The sequence below is a fragment of the Rhodamnia argentea genome, chromosome 4 (genome assembly GCF_020921035.1).
Source record: "Rhodamnia argentea isolate NSW1041297 chromosome 4, ASM2092103v1, whole genome shotgun sequence".
Taxonomy (NCBI): domain Eukaryota; kingdom Viridiplantae; phylum Streptophyta; class Magnoliopsida; order Myrtales; family Myrtaceae; genus Rhodamnia; species Rhodamnia argentea.
In genome coordinates, this window is record NC_063153.1 from 26,486,436 (window position 1) to 26,504,710 (window position 18,275).

At 38.9% G+C, this 18,275-nt stretch overlaps 1 protein-coding gene and 1 long non-coding RNA gene across 2 annotated transcripts in view; one reads left to right on the plus strand and one right to left on the minus strand.

Moving 5' to 3' along the window:
• Positions 1-734: 734 nt before the first annotated feature.
• Positions 735-18,275, plus strand: part of LOC115754015 (disease resistance protein L6-like) — a 183,939-nt gene continuing 166,398 nt past the window's right edge. Inside the window, exons 1-3 of the mRNA XM_048278108.1 lie at positions 735-1,503; positions 2,138-3,230; positions 11,447-11,758. Coding sequence (XP_048134065.1) covers positions 803-1,503; positions 2,138-3,230; positions 11,447-11,758 — 2,106 coding nt within the window. The 5' untranslated portion in view covers positions 735-802. The remainder of the gene's footprint in view (positions 1,504-2,137; positions 3,231-11,446; positions 11,759-18,275) is intronic.
• The window catches only part of LOC125314557, a 70,806-nt gene continuing 67,801 nt past the window's right edge, over positions 15,271-18,275 (minus strand). Inside the window, exon 3 of the long non-coding RNA XR_007198024.1 lies at positions 15,271-15,414. This is a non-coding gene — a long non-coding RNA (uncharacterized LOC125314557). The remainder of the gene's footprint in view (positions 15,415-18,275) is intronic.

The following is an 18,275-nucleotide window of genomic DNA, read 5'->3' on the forward strand; positions in this document are numbered from 1 at the left end:
ATTTATTTTGCTTTATTTCCTTTTCATTATCACTTTTGAAAATTTCTTTTCCACAAGAAATGGTTTTTGGGTAGGAGCCATCAAATCGATTGGTTTCTGACCCTAAAGAAAGAAAAATCGATGGGTTAATTATTTTGATAGTTTCCCTCATAAATGATTGTTTTTCAAATCGATGGGTTAATTGTTTCGGCTGCTTGCATTTGAGAAATGATTCAAGACCACATTGTCGATATCTTCCGTGGATTTCCCAATGAGAATTTGCAAATCGACACGATCTTACATTTTATTTGATGGCGGTTCTTATTATAATTGCTAGTCATATTTGAATTTTCTTTTGATTCGGTTAAAAAAAAAAGGTGTTCACTTTTATTGAGTAAAAGAGTAAGCACGCGCTCATCATCGGTTGAAGTCCGATAGAAAGGTAGAGATTATACACAAACAACTGTAATAAAAATAGTAAAGCCTATATATTGAGTGATTATCACCAAATCATAATATGACATTTAGCAAGTTAATAAATAGATTTAAGAAAATATGTGACCGTACAAGCGATGCACCGGAGACCCGCTGTGCAACTTGAAGCTCTGTCTCTCTTTCTCCCTCTCCGTTACTTTTCATCTTCTACAACAAACCCACCACTTTTAAGTGTGTTGAAATTTTAACCTTTGGTTTTTCTTACTTTCCATAGCTTCGGCATCGTTGTTCCTCACATATTATCTCCTTCCTGGGCAGGCATATCGTGTTTCCTGAACGGCATTCTGGTTTTGTTCTCCGTCAAGGGCAGAAACAGAGCAAAGACGAAATGCATCGTCTCGTTTTTGGGCATTCTTTCGCCGAGCTCGTGGCGCAGATCCTTCTCCTCGGGCTCGCGTTCTATTTTCTCAATAAGAAGAAAGCTAGCGTGCATGGAAATCCGGAAGATGCTGATTCTGGTAGATCTGGTTCGGTGATTGTGCCGACCGGAGCTAATTCCGGTGGATCTAGTTCGTCTCCGACAGAGACTGTTAACGGTTCGTCTAGTTCGTCGACTGCGACGACGACTGGAAACAGCTATGATGTTTTCTTGAGCTTTAGAGGCCCAGATACTCGAAATGGCTTCGCCGGTCACCTCTACAATAGGCTCCGCTTTGCCAAGACTTACCCTTTCAGAGACGATGTGGAGCTCCGCCAGGGCGAGAAGATCCGCCCAGATCTTTTGGCAGCCATCAAGAACAGTAAGATCTTGATCCCCATTCTCTCCGAGAATTATGGTACGACTTGCTGGTGCCTGGATGAACTGGTTCAAATAATGGAGTGCAAGAAGAATGACCCGGAGACTGTAGTGTTGCCTATATTCTACAAAGTGGCACCTGCCGACGTGCGACGTCAAACCGGCAAGTTTGGAGAGGCGTTTCGTGATCGTAAGACGCGTTTGCGAGAGAGGAATTTCGACCCAACGATTTTGAAGAAATGGGAGGATGCACTCAAAGAAGTCGGTGGCTTGAGAGGACGGGAAGTCAATGGGTACTTCATCTTTTCACCAAAGTATTCTCTACTTTCTTTTTATCCGATCATCACCTGCTTCATTTTCTTGCTGGTAGTAAGATCCTGCGATCCGTGAGTTCATAAGTTATTGTCTTTTGATTATAGATTTTACTGTTTGGATCCCATTCGCTTGTTACATCATTAATGTCGTTAATTAGTCGCTATAAATGATTTTTACAAAAGAAATATGTCATTGGTAGCTATGACAATTACTTATAGGAATTTTGCCTATTCAAACGCTATAGGAAGTTTTTATTGTCGTCCACATCATCCCTAATGTCTTTGACAAACAATCAATGTTAAAATTCAATTCAAATTCATAGTTCATGTAATATTCATGATTTCATTAGCGACACACTCAAAGTTTCTTCTGGCTTAAAATATTTTGGCAAAGAGTATTAATTGGAATGGGGCATGCCATGTGAAGCAACCGCCACCATTTCTCGCTTTAATCTTAGCGTATAAGATAATATCTGGAGTTGTTGGCAAAAAAAAAAAAAATTTTTTTTTTTAAGTTTTCCGATTTTTTGATTCGTTTCTTATTGCCTTATCATTAGTTAAACAATATAAGATTGATATTGCCATGTATTTGAACTCCTATCACATTTGACAGGTCTGAAGCAGCAGTGATAGATTCGGTTGTCGACCAAGTGTTACTCGAGCTGAAGAAAAAGTTTGAGTTGGATATTCCTGAGGATTTGATCGGAATTGACAGTCATGTGAAGAAGCTTATGGAAGTCATAAATAATAATTCTGGTGCCATCCTATTTGTTGTCATCCACGGAATGGGAGGCATTGGTAAGACTACTCTTGCTAAAAAGATCTACAATGAGCTCTCCAATCGATTTAAGTATTGTTGCTTCATTCCTGATGTGAGGGAATCGTGTAAGCGTAATGGTATTGAGCACTTGCAGAATAAATTGATCTCTGTTACATTGGAGCGGGATCATAAAGTTTCTACTAGGGATGAAGGGATTAGGTTCCTCTCATCCAACATTAAAGATAAGAAAGTTCTCATCCTTCTTGATGATGTGGATAAGGATGATGACTTGAAGGCTTTGGCTGGAAAACGGTGTTGGTTTTCTTCGGAAAGTATCATCATTATTACCACCCGAAACATGGGTATTATTGACGAAGCCGGGAGGGACTACCCATATGAGCTTGAGAGAATGGATAGGGATAACTCTACAATTCTATTTAGTAGACATGCATTCCTAATGGACTCTCCTCCAAGTGAACTTAAGGAACTCACCGATAAAGTTGTGTCCACCACCGGAGGGCTTCCTTTAGCTCTCAAGGTCTTAGGTTCACTTTTGCATGGAGCCCAGAGAAATAGATGGACACGCATGATAAAGAAGTTACAGAAAATCCCTGATGAGGAAGTGCAAGGAAAGCTAAAGATAAGTTACGATGCACTATCGTTTGGGCAAAAGCAAATCTTTTTAGACATTGCTTGTTTTTTCATTGGCACTGATGAGAGAGTTGCATCCTACATGTGGGACGCATGTAACTTTTTCGCTGCGGAAATTGAAGTTTTGAGACTTCGGTCATTAATAAAAGTTGGATATAATCATGATCTCATAATGCATGACCAATTAAGAGATCTTGGTAGGTGGATCGTTCGTGAGGGGAACGAGAATGCACCGCAATACTGTAGCAGGTTATGGAACTCCAAGGAAGCTTGGAAAGTGCTAAAGGAAAAAGAGGTAATAGTTTCTCTTCTTTTGCTTCCTTAGTTCATGTTCTACTGCTCGGGGTGGGGTTGGTCCTCTACTTAATGCTTGCTCTAGTGAACAAAGAAAGTATGAGGTTGCTCTCTCTTAGTAAGCATTGCAGTTTATCTGAGATTCTTCTAACACAAAGTTTACTTCACTAAGTTTACTTTCAAATTTGTTAGCTAATCGATAGGGGTATTCTGCATTGAAAAAATCTGAATTTATGTACTTGATTGGGATACGTCCTTCGCACGTGCAATAAAAAACTTGACTATGCAACTGTGGCAAATAACTACTTAGGATATATAAATCGTAGAATCCTATTATATGTTACATCAGGTTATGAACTGTAACAAAGTTCAATATGGCGATAATATAAATGTCGCGATCAGTATACAAATTGATAAACGTATTAAAATTGAAATTAGAATAGTACAATCACAGAAACGAACATAAATGGAATTGCAATAATAATATTGAAAAGGAACGGTGTCGATACAAATAATACCGAGGCCTGTGTTTGACACAGTTTCCTTAAAACAGATTCGTCCCCTCTATTACGTGCTCAAGGTTTCGTGAACGTCTGTCTCCCAGGATACAACGGTTGGCAGCGAAGAAGCAAGCACGCACCTCAAGGCTGTCGGCGAACCCGAACAAAGCGGAACCGAACACTATCGAAAACAATGCAAAATGCTGAGAGTAGAAAGAGAGGATTTTCAGACGAGCCAAAATTTTTGATGGGAAGCCACCTACTTCTAGGGTCGGCGGGGGACGTTTCTGAAATTGAACTATAACGGCCAATTAAATCTGCCGTTATTATGTAACGACATAATCAATTCAGCAACCGTTTCAACATTAACTTGCTAATGAATTATAACGGCTGATTGAATCCGCCGTTATAATATTGATTCCGTAACGGCAATGCCATTAATCTGCCGTTATAATATTGATTTCGTAACGGCAATGCCATTAATCTGCCGTTATAATATCGATTTCGGCAACCGTTACAAAAAATTGTAACAATTTTGAGTTGGAAAAATAAACCGGAAGGCAAAATTGGGCCTTTCGCGAGGCCCACCTCTCGGTCTTGCATTCGTGTACGCAGGTCGTGCGCTCGCGCCCAAGTTTCGATTCGTTGGGCCTCCGTCGGGGCCTGGGATTTGCACCCCCCTGCGCCTGTGCGCGAGGCATAGTACTTGTGTTGTGACAGTTACCACTCAAAAGGAGCGTAACTATCTATAAAGCACTCTAAAGCCTTCTTTCTTTTCAATGTGGGACTAGTGTTTTTCCACTTCCCACTTCCAATTCAAGGGTGTTCTTTGAGCATCAATTTCTCATTCATCCACCCTTCAATTTGTCCCATATTTCCAACAATCCCCCACATGAATGAAAATTGTTTTAGTTTTGACTCTGTGATAGTGTTCAACAATTGAAACCTGCATAGGATAGGTAGGTGTTACCCTTTGAACCTTCCATTATGAAAATGTATTTACTTTACTAGCTGTCCAGTAGACATGATGTCCTTGAACTGTCCCGCTTTCTCATGTAAATGAACCATACACTTCACACGGGAATCATCTAAACGTTTGTTCGGTTCTCATGATTATGTTCGTTTTGGCCATGAACATCAACCTGGTTCTGCGAGAGTTTCTAAAGAATTTAGCCCTAAATAATTCTCCTTTGAAGCGGCCCCACTTCTCTCTCACATAGGTGATTACTTAATTTTGAGTAATTTGTTTACTCCACTTAAGAATCATTAAAGCAAAAATTGCTATCCTTTTCCTTACAATATCACCGATATTTTATAGGAATGGTTTTAGGGATAAACCCCACAAGTGACATCACTAAGTTTATATAATTAGGTTGTCCCTTTGAACCTAGATATTGGGATCTCCAGTCAACTAGGTTGGATTTCCTTTATATCAACTTATTCTTTCATGGGCTTCAGTCCCATTCCTCTTGTCGATTTTTCAACTAACTCTCTATTTAACCCTTTGGTTAGCGGATCCGCAATATTATCCTTTGACTTTACATAGTCAATAGAGATAATTCCAGTTGAGAGTAGTTGTCTAATGGTATTATGTCTACGACGTATATGTCTAGACTTACCATTATACATGTTACTCTGTGCTCTTCCAATCGCAGATTGATTGTCACAATGTATACAGATTGGTGGCACAGGTTTTTGCCATTTTGGAATATCCTCTAAGAAATGGCGTAGCCATTCAGCCTCTTCACCACATTTATCCAAAGCTATGAATTCAGATTCCATTGTGGATCCGGCTATAACAGTTTGTTTACAGGATTTCCAAGATACAGCTGTTCCTGCTAATGTGAATATATATCCACTAGTAGATTTTGAGTCTTTTATATCGGATATCCAGTTCGCATCACTATATCCTTCTAGAACAGCTGGGTATCCGGTATAATGCGAGCCATGATTCCGAGTATACCGTAAGTACCTAAGTACTCTCACTATTGCTTTCCGGTGATCAGCACTCGGATTGCTCGTATATCTACTCAATCTACTAACAGTATAGGCAATATCTGGTCTAGTACAACTCATTAAGTACATTAGACTTCCAATAACTCTAGAGTACTCTACTTGAGAAATACCCTCTCCTCTATTCTTGGACAGATGAAGACTATTGTCTAATGGTGTTCTAGCAATACCCGTAATCATTTTTTTTGGTAAGGTTTTTCCTTGGCGCATTCCAAGCAATACAGAATCATTCATGTTGAATTTTTCAAGAATCTTGTCCACATAGTGTGACTGGTTTAAAATAAAACCTTCTGACGTTCTTGTGATTTTAATTCCTAAAATCACATCAAGAAGTCCCATATCTTTCATGTCAAATCTTGAATTCAACATATTCTTGGTAGATTTCATCGTTTTGTCATCGCTACCAACAATGAATATGTCATCTACATAAAGACACAAAATGACATAGCCATTTTCCGTCTCTTTAATGTAGACACATTTATCACATTCATTGATCTTAAATCCATTGGTAATCATTGCATAATCAAACTTTTCATGCCATTGCTTTGGCGCTTGTTTTAGGCCATACAATGATTTCACCAATTTACAGACTTTCCTTTCTTGCCCTGGAACCGTAAAACCCTCAGGTTGTTCCATGTAGATTTCTTCATCCAAATCACCATTTAGGAAAGCTGTTTTTACATCCATTTGATGTACTTCTAGATTTCGCAATGCTGCAATTGCAAGTATCATCCTGATGGAGTTTATTCTCGTCATTGGAGAATAAGTATCAAAGTAATCTAAGCCTTCTCATTGTCTGTACCCTTTGATTACAAGTCTGGCTTTATACTTATCAATGGAGCCATCTGGTTTCATTTTCCTTTTAAAGATCCATTTAGACCCTAAAGGTTTACAACCGGGAGGAAGATCCACTAGCTCCCAAGTATGATTCCGCAAAATAGAATCAACTTCACTTTTTATTGCTTCTTTCCATAGAGGTCCCTCGGAAGAATTCACAGCTTCTGCATAGTTTAATGGTTCATTTTCTAACAAATAAGTTAGAAAATCATTTCCAAGTGATTTTTCCACTCTTGCTCTTTTGCTACGTCCGGGTTCTAGTTCATGATCCGAATCATGACTTTTTCCATTCATAGTTTCATTCGTTCGTTTAGATGAACTGGATCCATCATTGGATTTGCAAGGAAATACATCTTCAAAGAATGATGCATTCCTAGATTCCATGATCGTATTCTTGTGTATATCTGGAATTTTCGATTCATGTACAAGAAATCGATATGCATTAATGTTATGTGCATAGCCTATAAAGATACAGTCCACCGTTTTAGGACCTATCTTTATTTTCTTTGGTGTTGGAACAGCCACTTTTGCAAGACACCCCCACACTCGTAAGTATTTGTAGGATGGTCTCCTACCTTTCCATAGCTCATAAGGGGTTTTATCCTCTTTCTTTCAAGGTACCTTATTTAAAAGGTAATTGCTTGACAAAATAGCTTCACCCCACATATTTTGAGGTAAACCCGAACTCAGTAATAACGCATTCATCATTTCTTTCAATGTGCGATTTTTACGTTTAGCAACACCATTTGATTGAGGTGAGTAGGGTGCAGTTACTTCATGTATAATTCCGTGTTGTGTACAGAATTCACCAATTGGTACTTTGTACTCACCACCTCTATCACTTCTCAATCTTTTAATTTTCTTGTTAAGTTGATTTTCAACTTCATTCTTATAGAGAACAAATTTCTCTAAGGCTTCATCTTTGCTTTTAAGCAAATACACATAGCAGTATTTCGTGCTATCATCGATAAACGTAATAAAGTATTTATTACCACATCTTGTTTGCATGAATTTCAAATCGCAAACATCACTATGAATTAATTCAAGGGGTTCGGTGTTTCTTTCAATTGTTTGAAACGATGATCTGGTTAATTTTGCCTCAACACAAATTTCACATTTATGTTTTGAATCAATTTGGAATGAGGGTATATGTTCCAAGTTAATTAATCTACGCAATGTATCATAATTAACGTGTCCTAGTCTACCATGCCATAAATTGGAAGACTCAAGCAAATAAACGGAAGACTTATTATCTTTATTGATAATTGTCATTACATTGAGCTTAAACAGCCCATCGGTTACATATCCCTTCCCCACATACATTCCAGATTTAGACAAAATAACTTTGTCCGACTCGAACACCATACGAAATCCATGCTTGTTCAACAGCGACCCGGAGACCAGGTTCTTTCGAATTTCTGGCACATACAGGACATTATTCGTAGTCGGCTCTTTTCCGGATGTCATCTTCAGCAGTACCTTCCCTTGGCCTTCGACAGCAGAAGAGGCAGAGTTTCCCATGAAAACTTTCTCCCCAATAATTGGTTCGAAAGTTGTGAACAGGTCCTTATTGGAGCATACGTGCCTAGTGGCACCAATGTCAATCCACCATTCCTTCGGATTGGACCCAACCAAGTTCACTTCAGAAACCATTGCAGAGAGGTTTATATCCGACACATCTTGAGCGATGTCATTCACCATATTTGTTTCATAACTCTTCTTCTTTGGAAATCTGCAATCCACGGATCTATGACCCATCTTGCCACGGTTGAAGCATTTTCCTTGAAACTTGTTCTTGGAAACTCCTCCTTTTGGTCCCAACTTTGGCTTGGCAATCTTCTTGTTCTTGGGGCCATGCCTATGCTCCACAACATTTGCTTTAGCCGTAGTAGGATTGAACCCTCTATGTTCGGAACCTCTGTTATCCTCTTCGATTCGAAGTCTAACAATCAGCTCCTCTAGGTTCATTTCCTTTCGCTTGTGCTTGAGGTAGTTCTTGAAATCCTTCCACCCAGGAGGTAGCTTCTCAATAATAGAAGCTACTTGGAAGGTTTCACTCAAGATCATGCCTTCAGCCTGAATCTCATGCAAGATCACTTGAATTTCTTGCACTTGACTGATCACGATCTTAGAATCCACCATCTTATAATCAAGGAATCGACCGACAACAAATTTCTTTGCTCCGGCATCCTCTGTTTTATATTTCCGGTCCAAGGATTCCCATAACTCCTTTGCTGTTTTTATTGCACAATAGACATTGTACAACGAGTCATGTAAACCGTTCATGACAAAGTTCCTACATAGGAAGTCAGAGTGCTTCCATGCCTCAACAACGTTGAAGGCTTGCTTATCCGTTTGTCCCTCGGATAGCTTAGGAGCTTTCTCAGTCAAGAATCTCGTAAGATTCAAGGTTGTTAAGTAAAACAGCATCTTTTGCTGCCACCTTTTAAAGTTCGATCCGTTGAACTTTTCAGGTTTCTCACCATGGTGGACGAAAACTGCAGCAGGGGCAGAGGATGATCCAGGCAGTTGGACAGCTAAGGCAGAGACAGTGCTTTGGTTGATGTTGTCAGCGAGCACATCAACAACTTCGTTTCCAGTAGCCATTTGAATTTCAAGTACGAGTCGAGATCGGAATCTGTTTTAAGATTGTAACAAAGTTCAATATGGCGATAATATAAATGTCGCGATCAGTATACAAATTGATAAACGTATTAAAATTGAAATTAGAATAGTACAATCACGTAAACGAACATAAATGGAATTGCAATAATAATATTGAAAAGGAACGGTGTCGATACAAATAATACCGAGGCCTGTGTTTGACACAGTTTCCTTAAAACAGATTCGTCCCCTCTATTACGTGCTCGAGGTTTCGTGAACGTCTATCTCTCAGGATACAACGGTTGGCAGCGAAGAAGCAAGCACGCACCTCAAGGCCGTCGGCGAACCCGAACAAAGCGGAACCAAACACTATCGAAAACAATGCAAAATGCTGAGAGTAGAAAGAGAGAGGATTTTCGGACGAGCCAAAATTTTGGATGGGAAGCCACCTATTTCTAGGGTCAGCGGGGGACGTTTCGGAAATTGAACAATAACGGCCAATTAAATCTGCCGTTATTATGTAACGACATAATTAATTCAGCAACCGTTTTAACATTAACTTGCTAATGAATTATAATGGCTGATTGAATCTGCCGTTATAATATTGATTTCGGAACGGCAATGCCATTAATCTGCCGTTATAATATCGATTTCAGAACGGCAATGCCATTAATCTGCCGTTATAATATCGATTTCGGCAACCGTTACAAAAAATTGTAACAATTTTGAGTTGGAAAAATAAACCGGAAGGCAAAATTGGGCCCACCTCTCGGCCTTGCATTCGTGCGCTCGCGCCCAAGTTTCAGCTCGTTGGGCCTCCGTCGGGGCCTGGGATTTGCACCCCCCCTGCGCCCGTGCGCGAGGCATAGTACTTGTGTTGTGACATTTACCACTCAAAAGGAGCGTAACTATCTATAAAGCACTCTAAAGCCTTCTTTCTTTTCAATGTGGGACTAGTGTTTTTCCACTTCCCACTTCCAACTCAAGGGTGTTCTTTGAGCATCAATTTCTCATTCATCCACCCTTCAATTTGTCCCATATTTCCAACATGAACTACTTTTTTACGAAAATTCACATGATAGAACAAGAACATTTGTATTAACCGTACTTCGTGCAATGACCTTTAAAAAGAGAAATGTCTGATTTTTTTCCACATAGAAAGTCCCAGAGATATATACTAAAATAATATTTTGCATATAATTAAAGTATTTGATTATTGTATTTGTGAAATTAATAATAGGTTTCACTCAATTACTATGAATCCACCATTCGGTTTTATTCAAAGTGGTTGCTCAAAAGACTACACACTTGTTTGCGTTTCCAACTTGCAACCTGTTTAGAATTTCAAGAGCCAATTGATATGTTAGCAATGTCAAAGCCAATGTCTATTATTATGTATTTTGGATTACACCATGAAATAAGCTAAACTAGCCACATGAAAAATGAATATGCTGTGTATTTTATATCTGAATAGAACTTAAAAGGTACATTACTTGGTGCAATTATTTCAGTAACTTTATTGGGTTCATTAAGTCGAAATCAAAGTCGGAATATAATATATAAATAATACCACAGGTTTAGCTACTCATAATTAGTTACGAATCCGATGGCAAACTCGAGTAGTTGACATGAAAATTATACATAAGAAAAGGGCAAAGAAAAGACTTTACAAGGTTAAATTTTCTTTATTTTAAGGGAAGTTTGTTTTTGCCAATTGTCATAATTGTTACAATAACCATGTTTCTACGCGATTATAGTTCATTTGGATATCTGTTATGAAAATGGTAGAAAGAGAGAAGACATATTTCTATTAAAGTTAATGAAATAGACTTTCGATTTTGCGTAGTGTAATTTACTTAATTCCAGGGTATTGCTAACTACTATAGGAACGAAGCTACATTACAGGAAGAAGAGGGTTAACAAGTTGTTGAGTTATACGTATGAGCCATCAGATCAAAGTTCAAAACTATGTTATAATATGTACAGAAGCTATAAACTATTGCTCAGAACAAAACTAAAACCTGAAAAATGAGATCATACATATATATAATCCAAGTACTTATCGCCAATTTCAAAATCTAAGCAGACATCCTTCACTTTGTTAGCCCTTATAAATACAGTTTATCGGCCAAGGAAGGAATCATATGTTCCCTTGCTAGTCTCTAAAGACACCGATGCATGTTAATAGAGATATGAACAATGATATTAGATTTTCTTCAATTGTATATAAATAGTGTTGATGAATGTCGGTTCTTACTTATAGGGAACAAGTAAGATTGAGGCCATTTCTCTTAGCGAAGATAGCTCAAAATACCGCGACGTAGCTACTCATCAAGGTGACATTATCCTCACGGGCAAACAATTCAAGAAGTTAACGAATCTAAGGTTTCTTGATGCAACGGGAGCACATTTTAGTGGAGATTTTAAGAACACAACTAAGAAGTTAAAATGGCTTCGATGGCAGAATTGCCCCTCGACTTTTGAAGCAAACAATTTTCATGCAAAGGAATTAGTTGTACTCGATTTGTCCAGAAGCAATTTATCAGATGGATGGCAAGGATGGAGTTCCATCAAGGTAAGGCAGAAGAACAAGTCTATTTTTCCGTTTCCTTTTCCTTTCGGTTGAATCATATTCACTCTGGGCTAACCTCTCCATGATTATAATATTTCTTATCGGATAGCAAGGAAGCTAAAATATCTCGACCTTTCAAAATGTGAATCCTTAAGAAGAACGTCCTTCCTCTCACATTTTGAGAATTTAGAGGTTTTGATTCTCGGAGATTGTCGGAATCTAAAGCAAATTGACTCTTCGATTGGAAACATGAAGAGTTTGGTACGCTTGGACTTGACGAATTGCGGTAGTCTCAAGGGGCTGCCAGCAGATGTGGGTAAATTAGACGCACTAGAGAAACTCGTTCTATTTAGATCTGGAATAGAAGAATTACCAGACAGCATAGGGGATCTGCAGAATCTAAAAATTCTGGAAATTAGTGGCAGTGCGATAAAAGAATTTCCCAATGGTATTGGAAGGTTGATAAATCTTCGAGAATTAAATGCTTCGTTTTGCTCTCTACTGGGAGGGGAAATGCCGGAAAGCATCCGTAATCTTTCTTCCTTGCAACACCTTGATTTGTCCGGTTTCAATAAGCTCCAATCGCTGCCGGTGCTTCCTTCCAGCTTAACATATTTGAACGTCACTTGTCAAAGTCGCGGATTGCCTTCGCTTTCCAACCCGACCCATCTCAAGAAACTACAACTTTGTTTTTGCGAATTTCTCGAGGGCATCTTGGAGCAACCATCAACAATACTAGAAAGATGCCTGCACGCTCCCTCCGAATTGGAAATCTTGGCAATTTACAGTTGCGAGCTTATGAAAACATCGGACGTTTTACAATTTAACCATATGAGGACATTAAGCGCCAAGTGGTGCCACAATATGGTTGAAATTCGAGGTCTTGACGAATTGCAATATTTGGAAAGCTTGGAAATCGTCGATTGTCCCTCAATTCAAAGGCTTGACCTTCCAAAATCCAAGAGTTTGAAGACTTTAATAGCTCAAAATTGCGAAAAGTTGGTTGAAATTCAAGGCCTTGGTAGGTTAGAGTCCTTGGAAGAAGTACATATCTCTGAGTGTGCTTCAATTGAGAGGCTGAACCTTCCAAAATCCGAGGGTTTGAAGATATTCAAAGCTACAGGGTGCAAAAGCTTGATTGAAATTCAAGGCCTCGATAGGTGGGAGTCCTTGGAAAAGATAGAAATCTCTTGGTGCCATTCTATTCAAAGGCTGAACCTTCCAAAATCCAAGGGTCTGAAGGCAATTAAAGCTATCGGATGTGAAAACTTGGTTGAAATTCAAGGCCTTGATAGGTTGGAGTTCTTGGAAAAAGTACATATCTCTGATTGCGCTTCAATTGAGAGGCTGAACCTTCCAAAATCCGAGGGTCTGAAGATATTCAAAACTACATGGTGCCAAAGCTTGATTGAAATTCAAGGCCTCGATAGGTTGGAGTCCTTGGAAGAAGTACACATCTCTGGGTGTGATTCTATTAAGAGCTTGAACCTTCCAAAATCCAAGGGTCTGAAGGCAATTGATGCTACCTGGTGCAATAACTTGCTTGAAATTCAAGGTGTCGATGGGTTGGAGTCCTTGAAAATGGTAGATGTCTTAGGATCCATTCAATTCAAAGGGCCTAAGGGGATTTCCAACCTGCACAATGTCGTGGGTTGATGATTGCAAGCCCGTAGCAAAATTCCCAAACTCGTCATATTTTCGTAATTTATGGACATTGTTCCTTTCAGTTTGTTGGGAGCTTGGGGAGATCTTGGGACTTGAGGAGACAACGTCTCTAAAACATATTGCAATCTTAGGATGTTCCTCGATTGAGATCTTACCTGATCTGTAATCATGCATCAAATAGATTAGTCTGGTTGTGCAAAACTGTGAGAAATTGACTGAGCTTTGACGGCTTGAGAAATTGGAGAAATTAATGGAATCGCTGCTATCCAAATTCTCTCCGTGCATCATATGTGGCAAATGGCCTGTCCTAGAAATAGTGATAAATCCGCGTTCTAGTTAATTCTGGTATTGTTTTGAGTGATGCACATCCGTAAATGTCCAATGGGGATAGAGCCAGAATAGTTGAGATGATCCACATTTCCTGACAAAGGTACATAAAGCAGGTAAGCTACCTTTTCTCTTTTGAGATCTATAACCCAATGTTCATATGTATTTCCTGTTTGCAACTTCTTATAAGATTTATTGCCCTTTCCTTGTATTTCCTGGTCGACAGTGATGTCGTTGTCTTACTTGAATTCAAGGAATCCGTGGAGAAATGTACGTGGAAGTTAATGTGTGCTTTGGAGAAATGTTTTCGTTCATCATGACAGTAATGGAAATAGATCAAAAGGCCTTCTGAGGGCACCATTTGTCGGGTAAGATCCTTCATCATTCAGAATCCATGTTCATTTGCTTTGAATCCGGATATCTAAAAGTCCAAGGCAAATAATAGATTAATGTTTGTAGAGTTAGTAATGCCATCTGCCATTTACCAGGACTTTTGAGTCAAGCAAATGAACGAGATGGCAGGCATGAAGGAGAATGCCTTTTGACATATTCGGCTACACTGAAATGATCTTTTATGTAATGGATATGCTCTAACTAGTGCATTTACTTGCTGAAAACAGAAAGAACACAGGAAGCGTTTTCATAAGTTTTCTGAGGAAATTTACCTTTATCCTATATGCCATTTGAAAACTGTCCTGCATTCATTTTGACATGTGAACAGCACACCAGTTGAATTCACTATAGAACTTGATCAAAGCTTTTGGGGTTGATGACCGTAAGATGCTCATTAGTTGGACTGAAAGAGTTGAAAATTGGAAATTAATGTTTAGTTTGACAAACACAGATCAGTAAACATCGGGTATCATCAGTGGAATCTATTCGGCGTATGGCTGAAAAACTTTCTTGGGTAACTAAAGAACTCAGAGGTTCTTACTTTGGGAAGCTGCTGTCGGAGTTTGCTTGGAATCGTAGTTTTGCGAGGTTGAGATCTTATTGCCACAGATTTTGCTGTCAGATTGATAAAGGTTGCTGTTCGATACCAAATCTGAAAATGTTTCTGGTGTGCACTTGACATTGCGCTCTATTTGGGATGGTGAAGCCCAATTGTAGCAAAGGATCAGCTATCATGATTCATGAACATCCAATTTCGGAACCCAATTGACCACTCATCTATCAAAAACGAATGGGCATATTAATTAACTTGTTGGGTCCCTTGTCAGTAATTCTAGCCAGTCTTTATGTGCTCAGATTGCTTATTATCCCAGTTGCACATTTGATTAGTTTAGCTTGGTGCACTTACTGTCCTTAGACTTTTCTTCACCCGTCTTGATTCCATGAATTGCTCTTGTTTTCTTCTCTTTTCTCCTTGAAATGTTATCTGTCAAAATCTATTACAGACTTGCGTTAAATCTACAAATGGATTCGAAGCGTCCAGACAAGGCACGGAGATTACATGCCATTTGTGCTTCAAGAGAGGCCACAACTCAAGAAACTGTCCGTTGAATCAACAGAAAAAGGTAAGGTTCATTCATTATGTGTTTCTAGTCTCTGATTATGTCATTTTTTTTTTACTGACTTTATTTCCTTAAGTGAACTGGATGAAGAGATAGTCGGACAGAGAGAAGCCAACCAACTTGTCACAGAGATGCACCATAACAACGCCACCACTCAAAGGTACTTTTAACCTTATTGTTGAGAAACAGAGTATGCACTTGAATGGTTACAAGAGAAATTTTAACTTGAGCATTGTTTGGTGCTTAACAGCCTGGGTGGGCAGGCAGTCGAGTCAGTTCACTACTGAGAGATATCAACAATGTTGTGGTCAATGCTAAGAAGGTAGAGTGCGCATCTTGCATATTTATCAGCCTTATGGTAGTAAGTGAGTTGTTCTGTAAAGATTTAAAATTCGATTGGACAGTATGCATTTCTTTTGTCCAGCACCAAAAGGAAAGGCAGTATGGGAAAGAAGCAAGAGAGACGGAAGCAAGCCGTGGAGCATTTGAAGGACATTGGAAGTGTTGGATCAACAAGATCTCCAAGGAGGAGGAAAATCGACCAGAAGTAGCTGTTTGAAGAGTTGGAAGTCTGATATGTTATAGCACCTTTTGTTGGTATGATACTCTTGAATTTAAGATCAAGAGATGGAGTCTGTTGTTTATATTTTTCTGCAAGTTTTTAAGATGTGGGAATGAGTGTTAGGACCACAAGCATTCTGTGCCAACAGTTTTTTGTGCTTGGGAGTGGGTCTGATATTTGAAAAGAAGTGCAGTTTGGCCTTATTTTTGCCTAACATGTTGGTGTTATATAGACTATGCGGCCGCGGAACACTGCTCTCATCCAAGTAAAGACTTGTTTCGTCGAAAATGTTGGTCGACCGACAGATCTTTCGCCAAAGTTTTGACTCTCTGATTTTTTAAGAATTGATTCGGGTTCTGTGGCGACTCGTGCAGGAGTTTTGTTATGAATGATTGTACTGTAAACTAAATCGAGCAGCGAATGATAAATTATTGCGTCCTAGATTTAATAGAGTAGCGATACCTCTCGGGGCCCAGTCGACAAGACCAAACTACACCAACCTTCAATGACTTTTCCAATCGTTTTTGCTTTCCAAGACCTCAATGTGATCTCCACACTGACAACACCAGCTCCTTTACAACAAAGACGAGCCTCGTCGCACAAGCGAGCTTGCCACCATTGATCCATTTCTCCCCTTCGAGAATCCTCAAATCCGAAGTGCCGAAACAAGGCAAAATTCTCCGACTCAAGCTACCCCACCTTCAGTTTGGTCAAATTTGACGTCTTCACCTAGGCAGGCATGTTTAGGTGGCGCGTCCTCGACGACTCCAAGATCTGCATTGTCGCTGGCTAGACCTCAACCCATGAAACCATCTTTGTCCTTGAGGCTCAGTTCGTGTGAGAAGTTCGTAGTGTGACTTGATGAAGAAGATGAACCGTTGATGTCAAGGAAGAGGTTTATTTGAAGGCCAAATATTTTCTTTTTCCTCTTTTCGAATACAGAAAAAAAGTATATGCGTGTCTATATATATAATGACATAAATGATCCTTACTTTGACCAAATGTATAATGTGGTCCATGAGCTTTTAATTTGTCCAATGTGATTCCAGAATTTTAGCCCAAATGTGATCCCTAAACTTTCAATTTGTTTAATATGGTCTCCTAACTTTTGGAACATATTCGATTTAGTCCTTGAATTATAAGAAAATGTCCAATGTCGTTCTTGAACTTGAATTAATAGAACGACTACATTGAATATCTTTTTATGTAGTTCAAGGACTAAGTTGAACATGTTCCAAAAGTTTGTGGACCATATTGGTTAAATTAAAAATTCATAGACCACATTGCATATCGGACTAAAATTCATGGATCATGTTGGTCAACTTAAAAGTTCAAGGATCAAATTGCATATTAGATTAAAGTTCAGGAGCTATTTATATAATATTCAATGTATATTTAATAGCCGAAGCTCACAAAAGCAAAGATGTAGGGCCAGCAAAATAGTACAAGATTACTATTTCAGATGATTGGGTGAGAGAAGCTTTCACAAAGAAAGCAATACCTTTTTATATTGATATGATTAGGACGAAAACATGAGCTGTTCAATAGATCTTTCGCGGTAAAAGGGACTAACAAGCCAAAACTGGAGCTACTTGATGTCTACCGGGAAAAGTATACTAGAAGTGCTATAACTTGTGTACGGCGTTCATTTAAATACCATAACTTTCAAAATGTTCACTTAAGTGCCATAACTTTTAAAAATCGTTCACTTGAGTGTTACAAGAACTTTTTCGGCGTGCCACGTCGGCCTTCCGGCGTCTACGGTAACTTTTCCGGTGTCTTCGGTAACTTTCCCGGCTGCCACATCGCCTTTTCTGATCGCCACGTCAACATGGCACTTAAGTGAACGATTTTTAAAAGTTATGGCACTTAAGTGAACGTTTTGAAAGTTATGGCACTCAAGTGAACGCCGTACAAAAGTTATGGCACTTCTAGTGTACTTTTCTCATGTCTGCCGTTGCATCCGACTAGGTTTCTATTCCAATAATTATCCAAAAACCAATATGATCTACAAAATTTCAAATAACTATAATGCAAAGGTGCTTTGTTAATAGCAAGCTTTCATTGTTTAAGCTGTGATAAAGTTCGAGTTGACGCATCATCGGACGTGGATGAACTTAGGTAAGGCGGGTATCAAAATAACATAAGGTAGGTACAAGATGGCCTCGTAGTAACGCAAAAATCGACAAAAGTAATGCGCACATTTAAAAATGAGCAAGATGTAGTTATAATAAAATCGCCATAAGTAAGAAGAATATCACTGATTACATGCTTTCTAAATTGAAATGAAAAGAAAATTTAAAAATATTAACGCATAATTTTGAAAGGTCGGGCCACTTGATAGTATTTCAATTTTCGCAGTGTATAAATGGATATTGTCTTACCTCTTTTTTCAAATTGAAAGGAAAAAAAAAAAATCAACCCGCTATCCTCAACATGGTCTCATCATTGG